We start from the raw sequence: 13,265 nt of genomic DNA, 5'->3' as shown, positions 1-13,265 counted from the left end.
CGAGGAGAATATAAACACCACCCACTGTAATAACAATAATAATATTAATCAGTCAAAAAATATGAGATAGTCATAATTATGATATAATTACCTTCTATATATAGACTATACCAGAGTTCAATAATGAAATATTAATTCATAATTATGAGATAATGACTATGATATATCACCTATTTTATATAAACTAACCTATAAACAATACAAAGTAAACTCATAATTTTGAATTAAAAGTCCAAATGTTTTACTTAAAAGTCCAAATTTTGAAAAGGTATCTATATACTTTAAGGTTTTTGTTTTTGTTTATGCTGGTTTGTTTATTATTGGATTGTACATCTTTGTCTAATGAAACTCAGTGTGACACACAATAAAACAAAACATAAACGACAGGACGGTCGGACAATTTCTTAAACCACCGGAACCTTCGTCGTGTACTTTGTTTCCGATCGGTGCCATTAGAAGTAAGTACCGCAAGCGTGTGTACATCAGAATCCATGCTGAAGTCCGTTGATAGTGATATTTAGAGAATGTGTACGAAAATCGTCCATTAAATTTGTTAAACTCCACCGGACATTTGAAAACATCGCTAAAGGCTCTTGATATTTTCTGAAGAGAAAGAAGAAAAGTTGTTATTAACCAGAACCAGCCTGTGCTTTGACTTTACCCAACAACCAACATGAAGATCAAGAGACAGAAACAAGCCAAGAAAACCATAAGTTTCTACAAATACAACTTCAACTTTAGGGAACCTTTTCAGATCCTCATCGATGGGACTTTTTGTCAGGCTGCGTTGAAAAACAAGATCCAGATCAAAGAACAAATGCCCAAGTACTTGATGGGGGAGGTGCATCTGTGCACCACAAAGTGAGTAGATTTACTTCTGTACTGGATACATTTAACTGTCCCATCTTATCTAATATCCCGTTATTTACCCATGTGTGTGTTTATCTCAGCTGTGCACTGAAAGAACTGGAGACTCTGGGGAAAGAGCTGTATGGAGCCAAAATCATCCTGCAGAGGTTTCAGGTCAGGAATTGTCCACATTTCAAGAACCCAGTCCCCGCTTCAGAGTGTCTGCTGTCCATGCTGGGGGACACAAACCCACACCACTACTTTGTAGCCACTCAGGTAAATACTTTGAGATCCTACACACACTCAAACACCACCCAGAGGAGGCTTTTACATTTTGTATTAAATGCAAGGAAATTACATTAGAAATAAAATTTGTTTTAGGGTGGAAGTGACTGGCACTGTCTACATGTTTCAACACTCAGTTTCCAGTGTATTAGATAGACCCAGATGAGCCCAGTGCAATATAACAGTCATGCAACAAATCCTCTGTTCATGAAGCGTGTAATGTTTAGATCACTCTAGAGAGGAGTTGATTTAACTTTATGACCATTTTGGAGGCTGGTTGTTAAAATATCAGTATAATGCAACACAGTTCAACAGCACCAAAAACTTCAGGCTCCACATGATCATAAAGTTGCATCAGCACCTCTTTAAAACAGTTTCAACTTAGGTAGGTAACTTAGTAGGATTTAAAGTGTATATAAGCTTAGCTATTTGACCTCTCCGGCATATTATTTACCTTTTTAATAAAGCTTTCATTAGATTCCCATCTGTGTATAAGAGATTACCAGTAAGTAGATTGGGTGTTTGCCAAGAAAGTACTTAAACTATTAAAAGTGTTGTAAATAAATATACCAGACAGTGCAGCTGCATATGTCACATGCATGTGTGTCTCTAAAAACAATGTAGAGGGACGGAGTCTGTGCAGATGTAGGTGCTCAGCACAAAGTGTGAATGAGTAGATATGGAGAAAAGGGAACTTGTGTAATAGCATAGTGAATTAGTCCACTCTCATATGTTTAAAATATCTCCTGGTTGTGGATGCATTGATGAATTTTACCTCTTTGAGCCTCTAACAGTTATTAAAATGAAACAGACTTAGAGATTAGAGATTTAGAGGAGAAAATCCCTCTTTGTTTAAATGGTCACAACTGGACGAGGGGTTGCAAGCAGACCCTGCTTCGTTTTAAGGAGCCACCAGTCAAAAATGTGGAGAAAACACTGATTTAGAATGAAGCAAATCAGCATCAACCCTGGGAGAATCGATTTTAAAATGTGTTTTATCCTAATGACAGGTAGAGAGTGCTGCTTTTGGTGCTTATTAACTTGATGAATCCCTTGATATCAGTTAAGGAATTTGTTTAGGAAGTTTAGGAAGAGCCTAAATTAAAGCCAAGTACTAGTACTGTTGACATGTATAACATTTGCATCCCTTCACACAAGTCCACTATGTTTGGTGTGTGTGTGTGTGTGTGTGTGTGTGTGTGTGTGTGTGTGTGTGTGTGTGTGTGTGTGTGTGTGTGATCTCTAGGACCACACAGTGACCACGGGCCTGAAGAAGATCCCAGGCGTTCCTCTGCTCTACATCATCCTCAACACCATCGTGCTGGACAAACCCAGCCAGACGTCCCTCGACCACGTGCAGGCCGTCCAGCTCGGCCAGCTGGTGAGCCCGGCCCAGCAGCAGAGCATCCGCAGCCTGAAAGAGGAGCAGGGAATCAACCAGAAGGACGGAGAGAGGCGAGGGAAGAAGAGGAAGAGGAAACAGAACAACCCTAACCCTCTGAGCTGCCTTAAGAAGAAGAAGAAAGGAGTGCCGACGCCACCACTGAAGAAGTCAGAGCAGGGGGAGAAGAGGAAAAGAAGTCGACACAAGAAACAAAATACGGAGTGAGGAGATTAATCTATCTGCTCCTGCAGTTACAAATACATAATATGGCAAGAAGACAGAGACTTAAGCCATGTTGTTTCTTGCATAAATATTATTCGAAGAAGTCAAAGATGTTCATGTTTAATATAACCCCAATCTAAAATTATTACACTCTCCACATTAACCTCTGGTCTGTTATTCTGATGTTACCACGTAGAACAAATTGATGTTTGTTACACAAAATGCCATTCTGAAATACTGGTCATGGTATTTGTTTAATTTTGAAAAGTTTTGCAACAGTTTCCAGGACTCATGGCTTTGCAGGCATGGAACTGAAACTGTTCAGAAACAAAGCAATACTTTTGAGATTGAGAGGATTTGTCTTGGCTTTTATACAAAATAAAAAAGCAGGTTTACAGGCACATAGTTTGAAATATAAGATGCACTCAGACATTACATAACAAACAGTTTATATGGAAGTGGATATCAAAAACGATGCATTCAGCTGTCTTCGCAGAAGCACAGAAAGAAGTGTGGTCACAATGACATACTATACTGTACACTGTGTGATTAGTTCTGTTGTATTTTTGTCGTACAATGAGTTTAGAGTCCAAACAATGACGCATATCCCACATGTGTTCATTCAGACTTCTCTTGATCATGTTTCAGGTTTCCACGTCATTTAGATTAAAAATCCATTTTACTTTTAAATAAAAAAACAATTCATTTCTCTACAACTGTTATATGTTATAACATTAAATGAATATTGAACAGAGTATCTATTTGATTTACACTGTCAAAGGTTACTGTGGAACAGTATTACACCACAACAGCTGAATAGTCTTCATTATCAAGACAATATATTACTGTATGTCACTCAGTAACTAAATGATTATCAATATATAAAAGGGACATTGGATAAAAGAAGTCTATGTGTCACATACTTCAAGTCATTTTAAGAGTTAGGGAGCAAGACGGCAATAAAAAGTAGTTCCTGGAGCAATTCCACTCTAGTAAAATATTACAGGATAGAGCATGCACATATTGGCAAACCACTGATGTTTACATTATCTATAGGTTAAAACTGAAGATATATATTTTTTTTTATAAAATGTGTCCCAATTCAATACTACACACTATATACTAATCTTCACAGTATTTTTTTTTGGCCAGAAATCATCTTAACCATTTTATCCTTACAGGAAGTGATACTAAGTGTCAACAGACTTGACTTCAACTGACTTCAGAATGACACTGCTGATTAAACAAAGAGTCAAAGTCAATGATAATGTTTTTCCATTATCCAGTATTAGGAACTTTTTATGTTTTATCATATGTTGTAGAGCTATTTCACCATCATCCACAATTAGATTCAAATTTGATTTTCTAGCCGTAAGAAACTTCTCCATTTCCTGTGTGAATTGAATTATAGGAGAATAACAGTGTACTCAAAAATCTAATGTGTTTTGGTATAAATAGTCTGAACACACTTCATATTCAGATCCTGCTTAGAGTCAGTGTGTTGTACAGATTTGGGACACAATTGTAGTTTTGCTGACTCTTGTGAGGCGTAAACAGTCTGATGCGGGCAAAGCATTTGCAAAAACAACTGCTTAAAGTGCTACACTACACGTGTGTAATGATGCATTCCTGGTCCGAGTCTGCAAATCACTACTGTTAACTGTTATATTGTACTCTTGCAGAATCTGGATATGGTGCATGCTCCTTTTGGTTGTGTACATGAGAACCTATCAGATAAGATCTTCTTTTTTTTCCCCCGCAGTAGTGGGAGAGATGAGTCTACAAGTAACACGGTTGATTGATTTGCCGCTGTGTAAACACAAAATTGTCTTCCAACCTAAATGTAAGGGGTACACAGGAGAGTATTTTTTTTCCCTAGATGATGTGGAAGCGAGGTCCAGGTGTAGCTATGATGTCGCTGTAAGGCTCCTCCTGGACGAGCTCCACCGCCTGCTGCTTCTTCAGCACCAGGAAGCTGTAGAACTTGGCTGCTGCCTGCTTCCTGTTGTTGTTCCTGCACAGGTCCAGCAGGCTGACCGACTGGGCGCCTGTTTTGGCCATCACCCTCTGAGCCAAGGTGAGGGTGAGAGAGTGAGAGACAGAGAGAGAGTCAGGGAAGGTGCAAGCATTTTGTATCTCCATCATTTAATAATGTATTAGTAGTGTACTTTGCTTCATCTACTCACATGGGGAAGTGATCTCTACTATTAATTTATATTGACTGCTGTATTATTTCATGCATTGCTCTTCACTTGCTGCTCTGTTCTTCTGTTTCTTCTAAGACGACAACCATATACACACCTGTAGGCCATGAAGCATCTGCTGGGTTCTCTTGTTCCACCTCTTCTCCTCCTGGTCCTGGTCGCCTCCCTGCGCCTCCTCCTCCTGACACACGAAAAACTCTGCTGTAAATACTGATAAAGGTGGTGGAGTCCTTGATACAACGAGTCTGTCCATGCTCAGTTAAAGGATGAAAAAAAAAAAAACTATATAAAATAAGAAAAAATAATACTAAAAGTTTTTGTGGATCTCAATCTCACCTCTTCATCAGAGTCATCATCGTTCTTTTTCTTGTCCTTATCGGCGAGCAGGTCCAACTCTATCAGCTGGCTGATGTTAGCGGTGGTTTCCTCTGGGGGTAATTCCACATTAGACGACACCTCCAGCTGCTGGGACACATTACAGGCTCTGGACCCCTGCTGCTGCTGCTGCTGCTGCTGTTGTTGTTGTTGTTGCTGGTCCAAAGCTCCCATCTAGAGGAAAGAGTGTAAGAGGACACAGAGATGGTGGGAGAGTTATAAGAGAGGACAAAGAGAGAGCAGAGCAACAGAGGAGAGTGAAGGGTATAAGAAAAGCAAAATAAGAAAAGTAAACAGAGTGAAGTTACTGGAGTTAGATGGCATTAAATACGGGTGGATATCAGATGTGGAAAAGTCTAATAGGTGTAAGGATGGGTGGTGAGTTTGCATCTTCTTCAGTTCAGACACTACTACTATGGGGACGTGAACTCACAGGCAGGGCTGGCTCTGTGTCCTGGGATTTGCGTTTCAGGCCTCGTTGGGAAGATGGTGGGGGCATGACTGATTCATCCAGCGTCGTCCTGCTTCCCTCCACAGCTGACGTCTGAAGTGCACTGGCCTCCTCCATGATGGTCTGGTCTGGAAGGCAAATGGACGTGTACGATAGGAACACTGACATTAACAAAATATGTTTCCTTTGTGCCCATTCAGCATAACTGTACACAAAAAGCCATTTCTCACCCATGATGTCTCTCTGCTGGTGGCCTGTGGTTTCCTCTCTGGGCACCTCTGGGTTCTCCAGATCTTTGAGGAACTCATCCAGACTGTCAGCCTCTCCACCTTTCCTCCTCTTCCTCAGCTCGTCTGGCACCAGCGGTGTCAGACACCTTGTAAACATCTAAAAAAGAGAAAAGCAGAGAAAGCACAGAGGCAGAGAGATAAAGTATTTTAATTCTGTAATTTGTGGGACTGTTATCACAATAGCACTGTGTATAATTATCCCTGAATAATTGTACATCTCTGTTACCTTGAGCAGCCTAATGTTCCAGAGAGGCTGAGCAGGCAGTGAGAAAAGCTTCTCGACTCCTCCGGTCTCCTTCCACATCATCAGCTTCTTGGTGGGAGGCGCCAGGTCCAGGGTGGTGACAATGTCAGAGTAGTCAGACAGCTGTGCACGGATGGTTTTACTGTCCAACTCCTTCACGCTGTCCACAATAAGCTTCCTCTTACGCTTCGCCTTGGTCTCCTTTACTGCACAGGCCATAGGGAGACGGATGTAAAACAGCAGCACAGACCGCAGTAGCTCTGATATCTCTTGACATCAGCGGCTTTACCTGTGATGTCAATGGGCTCCAGGGCAAAGGTTTCTTCTTCATTGTGAACCAGGGTTGTCTGTTCTGCCTGGTCCGCCATGGCTGGTAGGGGCTCTGTTGGGCCTGAGTCTGGACTGTCTGGGGCTCCCGCTAACAACACACAATCACAGCCGCTCACCACAATGGATATTTATGAAGAGGCGGACACACTGTAATTTCAACCTTAATACAACCAGCTTTTGCAACACACCACGAAACAACGACTTGGTGCTGCAGTTATTTGTGGAACTGACCGGAGAGGGCATCAAAGTCATCATCATCGTCTCCGTGGTCCTGAGGCATCATCACACTCTCTGTGATGGCGGGAGGATCGTCAAAGATGCCACCGCCATCCTCGTTACTCAGCAGCTTGTCCACTACACAGAGATAAAAGGTCATTTTATGAACACAGTGTACAGTGCAAGTGTAATAATATATATCTGATATCTAATATACAGATATCAGAAAACTAAAGTGTGTTGTATTATTTTCTCAGGTTCAAAACTTGCTGTCCTAAAATTATTGCATCTATTTCGCCAATGAAGTGTAGGATATTACCCAGCATGCCTCCCTCATTACTCTCCATGGGGTTGTCTCCGAAGTCATCCTTGTACTGGTCATCGTACTCCAGGTGGTTGGACTTATCAGCCATCGGGTTAGTTGCTCCTTCAGCCTCCAGCAGCAGGTTGGAAGCTGATGTCCCCATGATGTCCACCTCGAACGCACTCTCCTCCCGCATCATCTCCCGGTCGTCCATCCCGAAGTCAGCTGCACAACAGAAATGTGTATCCTTACAGTATATAATGTAAAATGTGGGCGAGACGAGGCTGTGAACCTGTCAACTAACGATGAAAAAAAAGTGTTTAAACTGCTGGCGGCTGGTGGATCTCAGAAAAGGATCCTTTCATGAAGTATTTATCCTCAGATCCTTCCGTGTGGCTTCCCATTTATAACAGGATAAAGCTGTGGTGTTACATGGAAGCTCTCGACTGTCAAACATAAACAAAAGTCTGCATGCTCGGAGGAAAAGATGCCTACCGAAGTCGTTGTCCTGCAGCAGGTTGAGGTTGCCCACCTCCTCTCTCATTGTGATCTCCTCCACTCTGCTCTGGTTCAAGTTGAACTGCTGAGCCACGTCAATGTCACTGAAAGCGAAAGCACACCGCACAGTCAATTCAATATTTATCTTGCATTCACTGCACTTCCCTTCGTATGTAAACTAAATCCAGACTTTGTTACTTATTCAATATCTTCCAGGAGTTCATTTGTGTTGAAGTGCTTGTAAACCCACCTGCTTTGTCTCTTTGCATCTACATTTCCCAAAATATTCAAATGAGTAATACATGCAGGTCGAGAGCAAGGGTGAGAGCCATCATAATAATTCTTCTAGTTGGAGAAAAGAAAATACGGATGTTCTATAATATTAATGAAAAGTCAACATTACAGGCAGAAATATACTGGAAAGAAAAACTAAAAACTGATGTTTTTAAGCAAGAGAAATGTCAAGTATACTGTACGTACACAACAGCTGCCATGGTGGCCTAGGGCCAACTGTGAACCAGAGAGTGCTTTTGGACCTTTGTTGCATGTCATTCCTCGTCTTTCTATCATTTTCTTTTTTCCTGTCATCTCTATACTTTTCCTTTTCTATCTAGTAAAGGCAGGAAAAAAATGCCCAACAAATTTTCTTGTGTATTTCTACCTAATTTTCTCTCCTGAAGAGGTAGACTGATAGAGGACTCACTCGAGGTCTGGTAGTGGCTGGTCAAAATCGTGGAACTCCTCAGGAAGAGTGATAGCGTTGTAGGCTGCTTCTCTGTTCTCCTCTGGAAGATCCACCACACCTGAAACACCAAAATGTAGGAAAAGAGTTACAGCACGAGTAATCAAGCTTAACTCTGATAACATAAACACATGCGGTATTAAGAAAGAGCCTTAGATGGGTAGGAAAAGTACAGAAAACAGGTTGATACATTGGCGAGAATAATTTAACAATAAATAATTTAAACTAAATTTTTCTGAATAAATTTGGAATCATTTATTGTGTGTACAGGGTGAAGGTGAAGCAACCGATGTGTGTATTTATATTGTGTGTATGTACAGTATTGCATGTTGATCAATGTGTTCGCCTTAACCTGGTCTAAATGCCATCTTGATCTTGATGAAGGCCTCGTTACAGTCTGCCAGCAGGTACTTGGCCTTCCTGTGGTAGATCCTGACCACCCCCAGCAGCAGATGCCCTGATGTTCGTAAAGCCATTTTCACCTGTCAAAGTAAAGACAAAAGGTACATTTAGAAGGAAACCTGTTACAATACTGTAAAATAAATCTGCAGTGTTTTATATAAATGTGTCAAGTTACAAAAGCCCAAATGATGTTTAAAAAAAATGCCTATTGAAATCAGCAGGCACAAAACGCAAAATATTACATTTAATATGGTGTCAAACTTTTGCTTTTGTGAGACTATAACCAGCCACTGTTCACAATCCTAAAATTAGATTTCAGTTAATGAATTAATAGTCTGAATCAATCAGGACACTTCACACTTTCTGACACAAAGCTTTCTTTGCATGTAAAGCTTAAATAATCTCCTTTGAAAGGGACTGGGAGGCGTGAAAGTTAACACCACGAGAAATTACCTTGGGTGAGATGATGCTCTCCACGCTGCTCTCCAGATTACACTCAAACACATGTGCTTTGGTCAGCTTCTTGTCCCAGTGGGCCGCCAGCCAGATCTTGGCCAGCGGCCCACGTTTGCTGAGGACAAAGTGGGCGTAAAACATTTTCTCAGTGTCTTCTCACCTCAAGGGAAAGGGGAAGGGGGAGGGCGTCAGGCCTGGAGAGAGGAAACAACACACACTGAGAAACAACACACTGTATATGACCGAAATCACAACTCTGAATAGGGAAAGAAAAAATGATATCTGAGAGGACACATTCAGTTTGTTGTCTGAGCTTTTTAAGCATCTCTTTGAAGATGCAGATATGGTTGTCATGGCAGGGTGAAAGCTGATTAATTGAAACTTTTCTAAACCATTACCTGGCATGGCAACACCAATGAACATGTGTCGATTAAATAACTGCAGGTTTAAGGAAACAAGTCATCATAATAGATCACTTTAGGCTGTGGCATATTTTCTGGTTAATTTATAGACAAAATAAATTAATCAAGAAAATAATCTGTAGATAAATCTGTAATAAAAGTAATTGGTAGTTGAAGACCTAATTTCTTTTCTTTTTGTCAAGCTATGTCAACATAGTTTTGGTAATGGCTTATATATAGCTCATCCTCCTTGCCATTGTTCGTTACCTTTTGCACCTTTAAATTACCGCCTGTTAATTTAGTAAACTCTGTTGTTTACACCCAGTTTCTTCTGTCTTTTGCACAGTCCTGTGATCATATGAGATCACAGGAGGCTTATGTGGCTTGGGCTCCAAATCTTTTACTATTCATCATGTTTGGCTTTTTTTTTTTTTTTTTGTACCAAAAGCAGATCATAGCTGCATTGAAATCAATTAGTTTTACACTGAATGGTCGAAGCAAAGCACTGACAGAACTGAAAACTGAGACCCCTTGTAGTGTTTTTGCTCAGTCCCTGTCACTGGAGCAAAAGCTGGGACAGTTTCCAGGGACCAGCCTTCATGCTCTGACAGCCAGGCCACCAAAATGAAGCAAGTAAAAGAAAAGCAACCCGGAACGACTACGTTACTTAAAAGCTGTGTTCACTAATATTTGTAACATTAACACGTTATTTCAGCTGGCAGGGTAAACGTGAAATAAACAGTTCTTTAGTAAGAAAGTCGTGGACAATAAAATGTTGCTGTCCCTGCTAATGATGGTAATGAGGACACTGTTGAAGTTATTGCCAATCATTTTATTACTTTATTTTCCAGTCTGCCTGACTCGCCACCCCCACGGACACCAAACCACACAGGTGTGCCGGTTTGTTCATCACGGCTCGGGTGTGACGTAGTTCCCACTCCAACTTACGAGGTAAATGAGACGCAGCATAAACCCCGGATCTCAGATGAACTTGTAACCGCCCCTGTCTGGGACGCTTATTTTACATATCCTGTGGTCTGCATGCGATGAATAAACATGCCTGAATCCGTGTTAAAGTCTGTTAAATGTCTGTAGAAGCAAATGCACCGGAATATGTCCTTCAGGTAGGTAAAAACGGTACACGCAGCACTACACTGTACCAGGAACTGCTACACCAAACGCAGATGTTTGACTGCTGTCAGTGCAAAATATAACGAATCAGTAACATTATACGCAGGTAAGGAGTTCAGCGGAAAGCATATAGGCTTTTTTAAATGTTAATGTCATTAAAAGGAGACGATCCTTACAACCCGTATACGTTACAGGTATATTAAACCGCATTAACCGTTGACGCTTTCCGTTTGAACATTAGTAAATAAGTATAATGTATAATATATATATATATAACTGTTAGTTATAATTGTTAGTTTTATATATATATATATATATATATATATATATATATATAGAGAGAGAGAGAGAGAGAGAGAGAGAGAGAGAGAAATATATGTATATTAATTGCCCTATTTTGTTTTTCTCACCGTCACATCAAACATAAATTACTCACCGGTTAGCCGATTAGCCTTTTTCCCGTTTTGCCGGCTGCTGCTGGTGGCTGTTTTTCCACCTCCTCCTATGACTAAAACAAACAAGATGGCGTCTTGCCTCCCTCCTCCACCATCCCTGAGATTGGATGGTTTGGAAACCTCAGCAGGATGCAGAGTGGTGCTGATGTGGGAGAGAGGGGGGGTGAGGGAGGGGGCACTTAAGGCTACTTGTGTCTTACAAATATGTAGTGTGTTTTTCCGGAACAGCTCTGCTCCTACAGCTGCTTCATTGGGCCAGGAGCACTACATGAAGAGCAGTAGTTTGCTCATGTGACACAGTACCAGCTCAGCTGACAGAGGACTGAGCACTGCAGTCCCTCAGGCTACTGGAGAACACCAGCCTTTATACAGCACAGACATATGAAAAATTCATCAGCTACAGGTTCTACGCATTTAAGAATAAACATCATAGAGTGTATTCTATATTGTTTTTAGTGTTTTCAACTTTCAGCCTAAAGCTGACTCCATGCGGAAACAGTAGAGATAAATGCACATAAAACACAGTTTCTTTTAATGATATTGAACCTTTTGTTGCCTTCCTCTCAAGTTTCTCCCATTCTCTGTCTGCGTCTCTACTACCCGTATTGTTCAAATTTAATTGTTTGAGTCGATTGTCAATTTAAAGGGGAAGGAATAGTCCAGCAATGAAACATTTAATGCCAACTTTTCAGCTGCTCCCTTTGAACCAGCCTGCGAAAGGACACACCGAAAGGACACACCAAAACAAGCCAACCAAACACTTTACATATTTTAGAAAAGCAATGTCGGACCATTCTTGTGATGTTCTGCAAATAGTTTAAAGTACCACTAGGAGGCAGCAAAGTTGTCTGAATGGTAACACACCATTCAGATAACACACATGGTCAGGTGTAAAATGGTGAAGTGGAAGCTCTTTCAGTGGAGAGAGAAATCACCTGACTCTGGTGGACTTAATTGGAAGAATTTCTTTTCAAGACAATAATGGCTCCTCAATATTTAATTACTGTACTTAAAAAAAAAAAAAAAAGTTTCATCCATATTACAGTATTTTCCATCCGTATAATTACAACAATTTAATTTAAACAGCAAGGCTGAACTCTTCCAGTCCATTAAACATCTGTAAAATCTTACCTTACACTTCCCCAAATAGAAATGAAGACATACTTAATGATTGTTAAGATAGCCAGTTATGCTTCAGGCAACTTGTGAGAACCATTAAAAAGTAGGTATTCGTCAAAACACTGTGGGCAAGACAATGAGTAAGTGGCCCTTCAGCTATCTTACATCTTTCATGCAAAAGGAAAGCTCAAGGGTAGATTATGATAGGACAAATATAACCATAGTTTTTATATTTTTGACATGCTTAGTGACCGGATGATCAGGCTGGTTTCTGAGGCTGTGTCTGGTTTCCTTCTATGCAGTTAATTGATACGTCATGTGACCAAAAATTTCACCATAGATACCAAAACGATCACGACCATCCTTTTCTTTAGAAATGTACAAAATATCATTACTCTTAGTTGATACAAAAACACAGATGGTAATATTACAACCATCTTTTCACAATATACCAATACACCCAACAGTGGGGTTGAATATTAATTTTCAATATGGATGACCCGCCCGCCCAAAGAGCTGCTACTTAAGTGATCTGTCATCCTTTGAATGACATGTTCATGAGATGGCAAGATCAGAGAAAGATCACGGCCTGATTTAATTCAGAAAAAGCCTACAGTGACTTGAATCACAATGTGTTTATCAGCATTTAACTGAAACCACCATCTCTCCCTAACCTTCAAGGATACGTTCACAGTCTGTAAACTGGTCTTAAGGCTTAACCCTAACCAACCAAACTAACCTACGTTCTTTTGTTGGCTAAATCTAACCACTGACGGGTGTCTGGAGTCCTGTGCTTTGTACACCAAAGATATTATTACCTCTGAGTATAATACAGACAGTGATTACATTCGCCACCACAACATAACTGGTAAAACAATTTAGTGAAATTACTCCACAGCATATAAAG

General features: G+C 40.5%; 2 protein-coding genes across 2 annotated transcripts; one reads left to right on the top strand and one right to left on the bottom strand.

Moving 5' to 3' along the window:
* The first annotated feature begins 442 nt into the window (after positions 1–442).
* On the top strand, positions 443–3,495 carry utp23 (UTP23 small subunit processome component). The gene is made up of 3 exons (XM_023410147.2): positions 443–861; positions 951–1,125; positions 2,381–3,495. Exons 1-3 carry the CDS (start codon positions 674–676, stop codon positions 2,741–2,743), a joined length of 726 nt encoding a protein of 241 aa, XP_023265915.1. The 5' UTR covers positions 443–673; the 3' UTR covers positions 2,744–3,495.
* rad21b (RAD21 cohesin complex component b) lies at positions 3,093–11,472 on the bottom strand. Its single transcript, XM_023410146.2, has 14 exons — positions 11,221–11,472; positions 9,250–9,446; positions 8,747–8,876; positions 8,356–8,455; positions 7,650–7,756; positions 7,170–7,379; positions 6,866–6,988; positions 6,594–6,722; positions 6,287–6,510; positions 6,001–6,157; positions 5,753–5,898; positions 5,281–5,493; positions 5,042–5,125; positions 3,093–4,807 (listed from the first exon to the last, which is right to left on the bottom strand). Exons 2-14 carry the CDS (start codon positions 9,391–9,393, stop codon positions 4,616–4,618), a joined length of 1,959 nt encoding a protein of 652 aa, XP_023265914.1. The 5' UTR covers positions 9,394–9,446; positions 11,221–11,472; the 3' UTR covers positions 3,093–4,615.
* Positions 11,473–13,265: the final 1,793 nt, after the last annotated feature.

The sequence above is a fragment of the Seriola lalandi genome, unplaced genomic scaffold (assembly GCF_002814215.2).
Source record: "Seriola lalandi dorsalis isolate HSWRI2012SDOR001 ecotype SW California unplaced genomic scaffold, Sedor1 jcf7180002054414, whole genome shotgun sequence".
NCBI classification, from domain to species: Eukaryota; Metazoa; Chordata; class Actinopteri; order Carangiformes; family Carangidae; genus Seriola; species Seriola lalandi.
The sequence above is the reverse complement of the archived record's forward strand: the minus strand, read 5'-3'. Positions and strand labels throughout refer to the sequence as shown.

Coding starts and splice junctions, on each gene's coding strand:
- rad21b (XM_023410146.2), bottom strand. CDS start 9,393: ATGTTTTACGCCCACTTTGTCCTCAGCAAACGTGGGCCGCTGGCCAAG. Junction 6,989..7,169: donor TAATGAGGGAGGCATGCTGG/GTAATATCCTAC, acceptor ATCTCTGTGTAG/TGGACAAGCTGCTGAGTAAC. Junction 5,494..5,752: donor ACACAGAGCCAGCCCTGCCT/GTGAGTTCACGT, acceptor TCTTTCCTCTAG/ATGGGAGCTTTGGACCAGCA.
- utp23 (XM_023410147.2), top strand. CDS start 674: ATGAAGATCAAGAGACAGAAACAAGCCAAGAAAACCATAAGTTTCTAC. Junction 862..950: donor GTGCATCTGTGCACCACAAA/GTGAGTAGATTT, acceptor TGTTTATCTCAG/CTGTGCACTGAAAGAACTGG. Junction 1,126..2,380: donor ACTACTTTGTAGCCACTCAG/GTAAATACTTTG, acceptor TGTGATCTCTAG/GACCACACAGTGACCACGGG.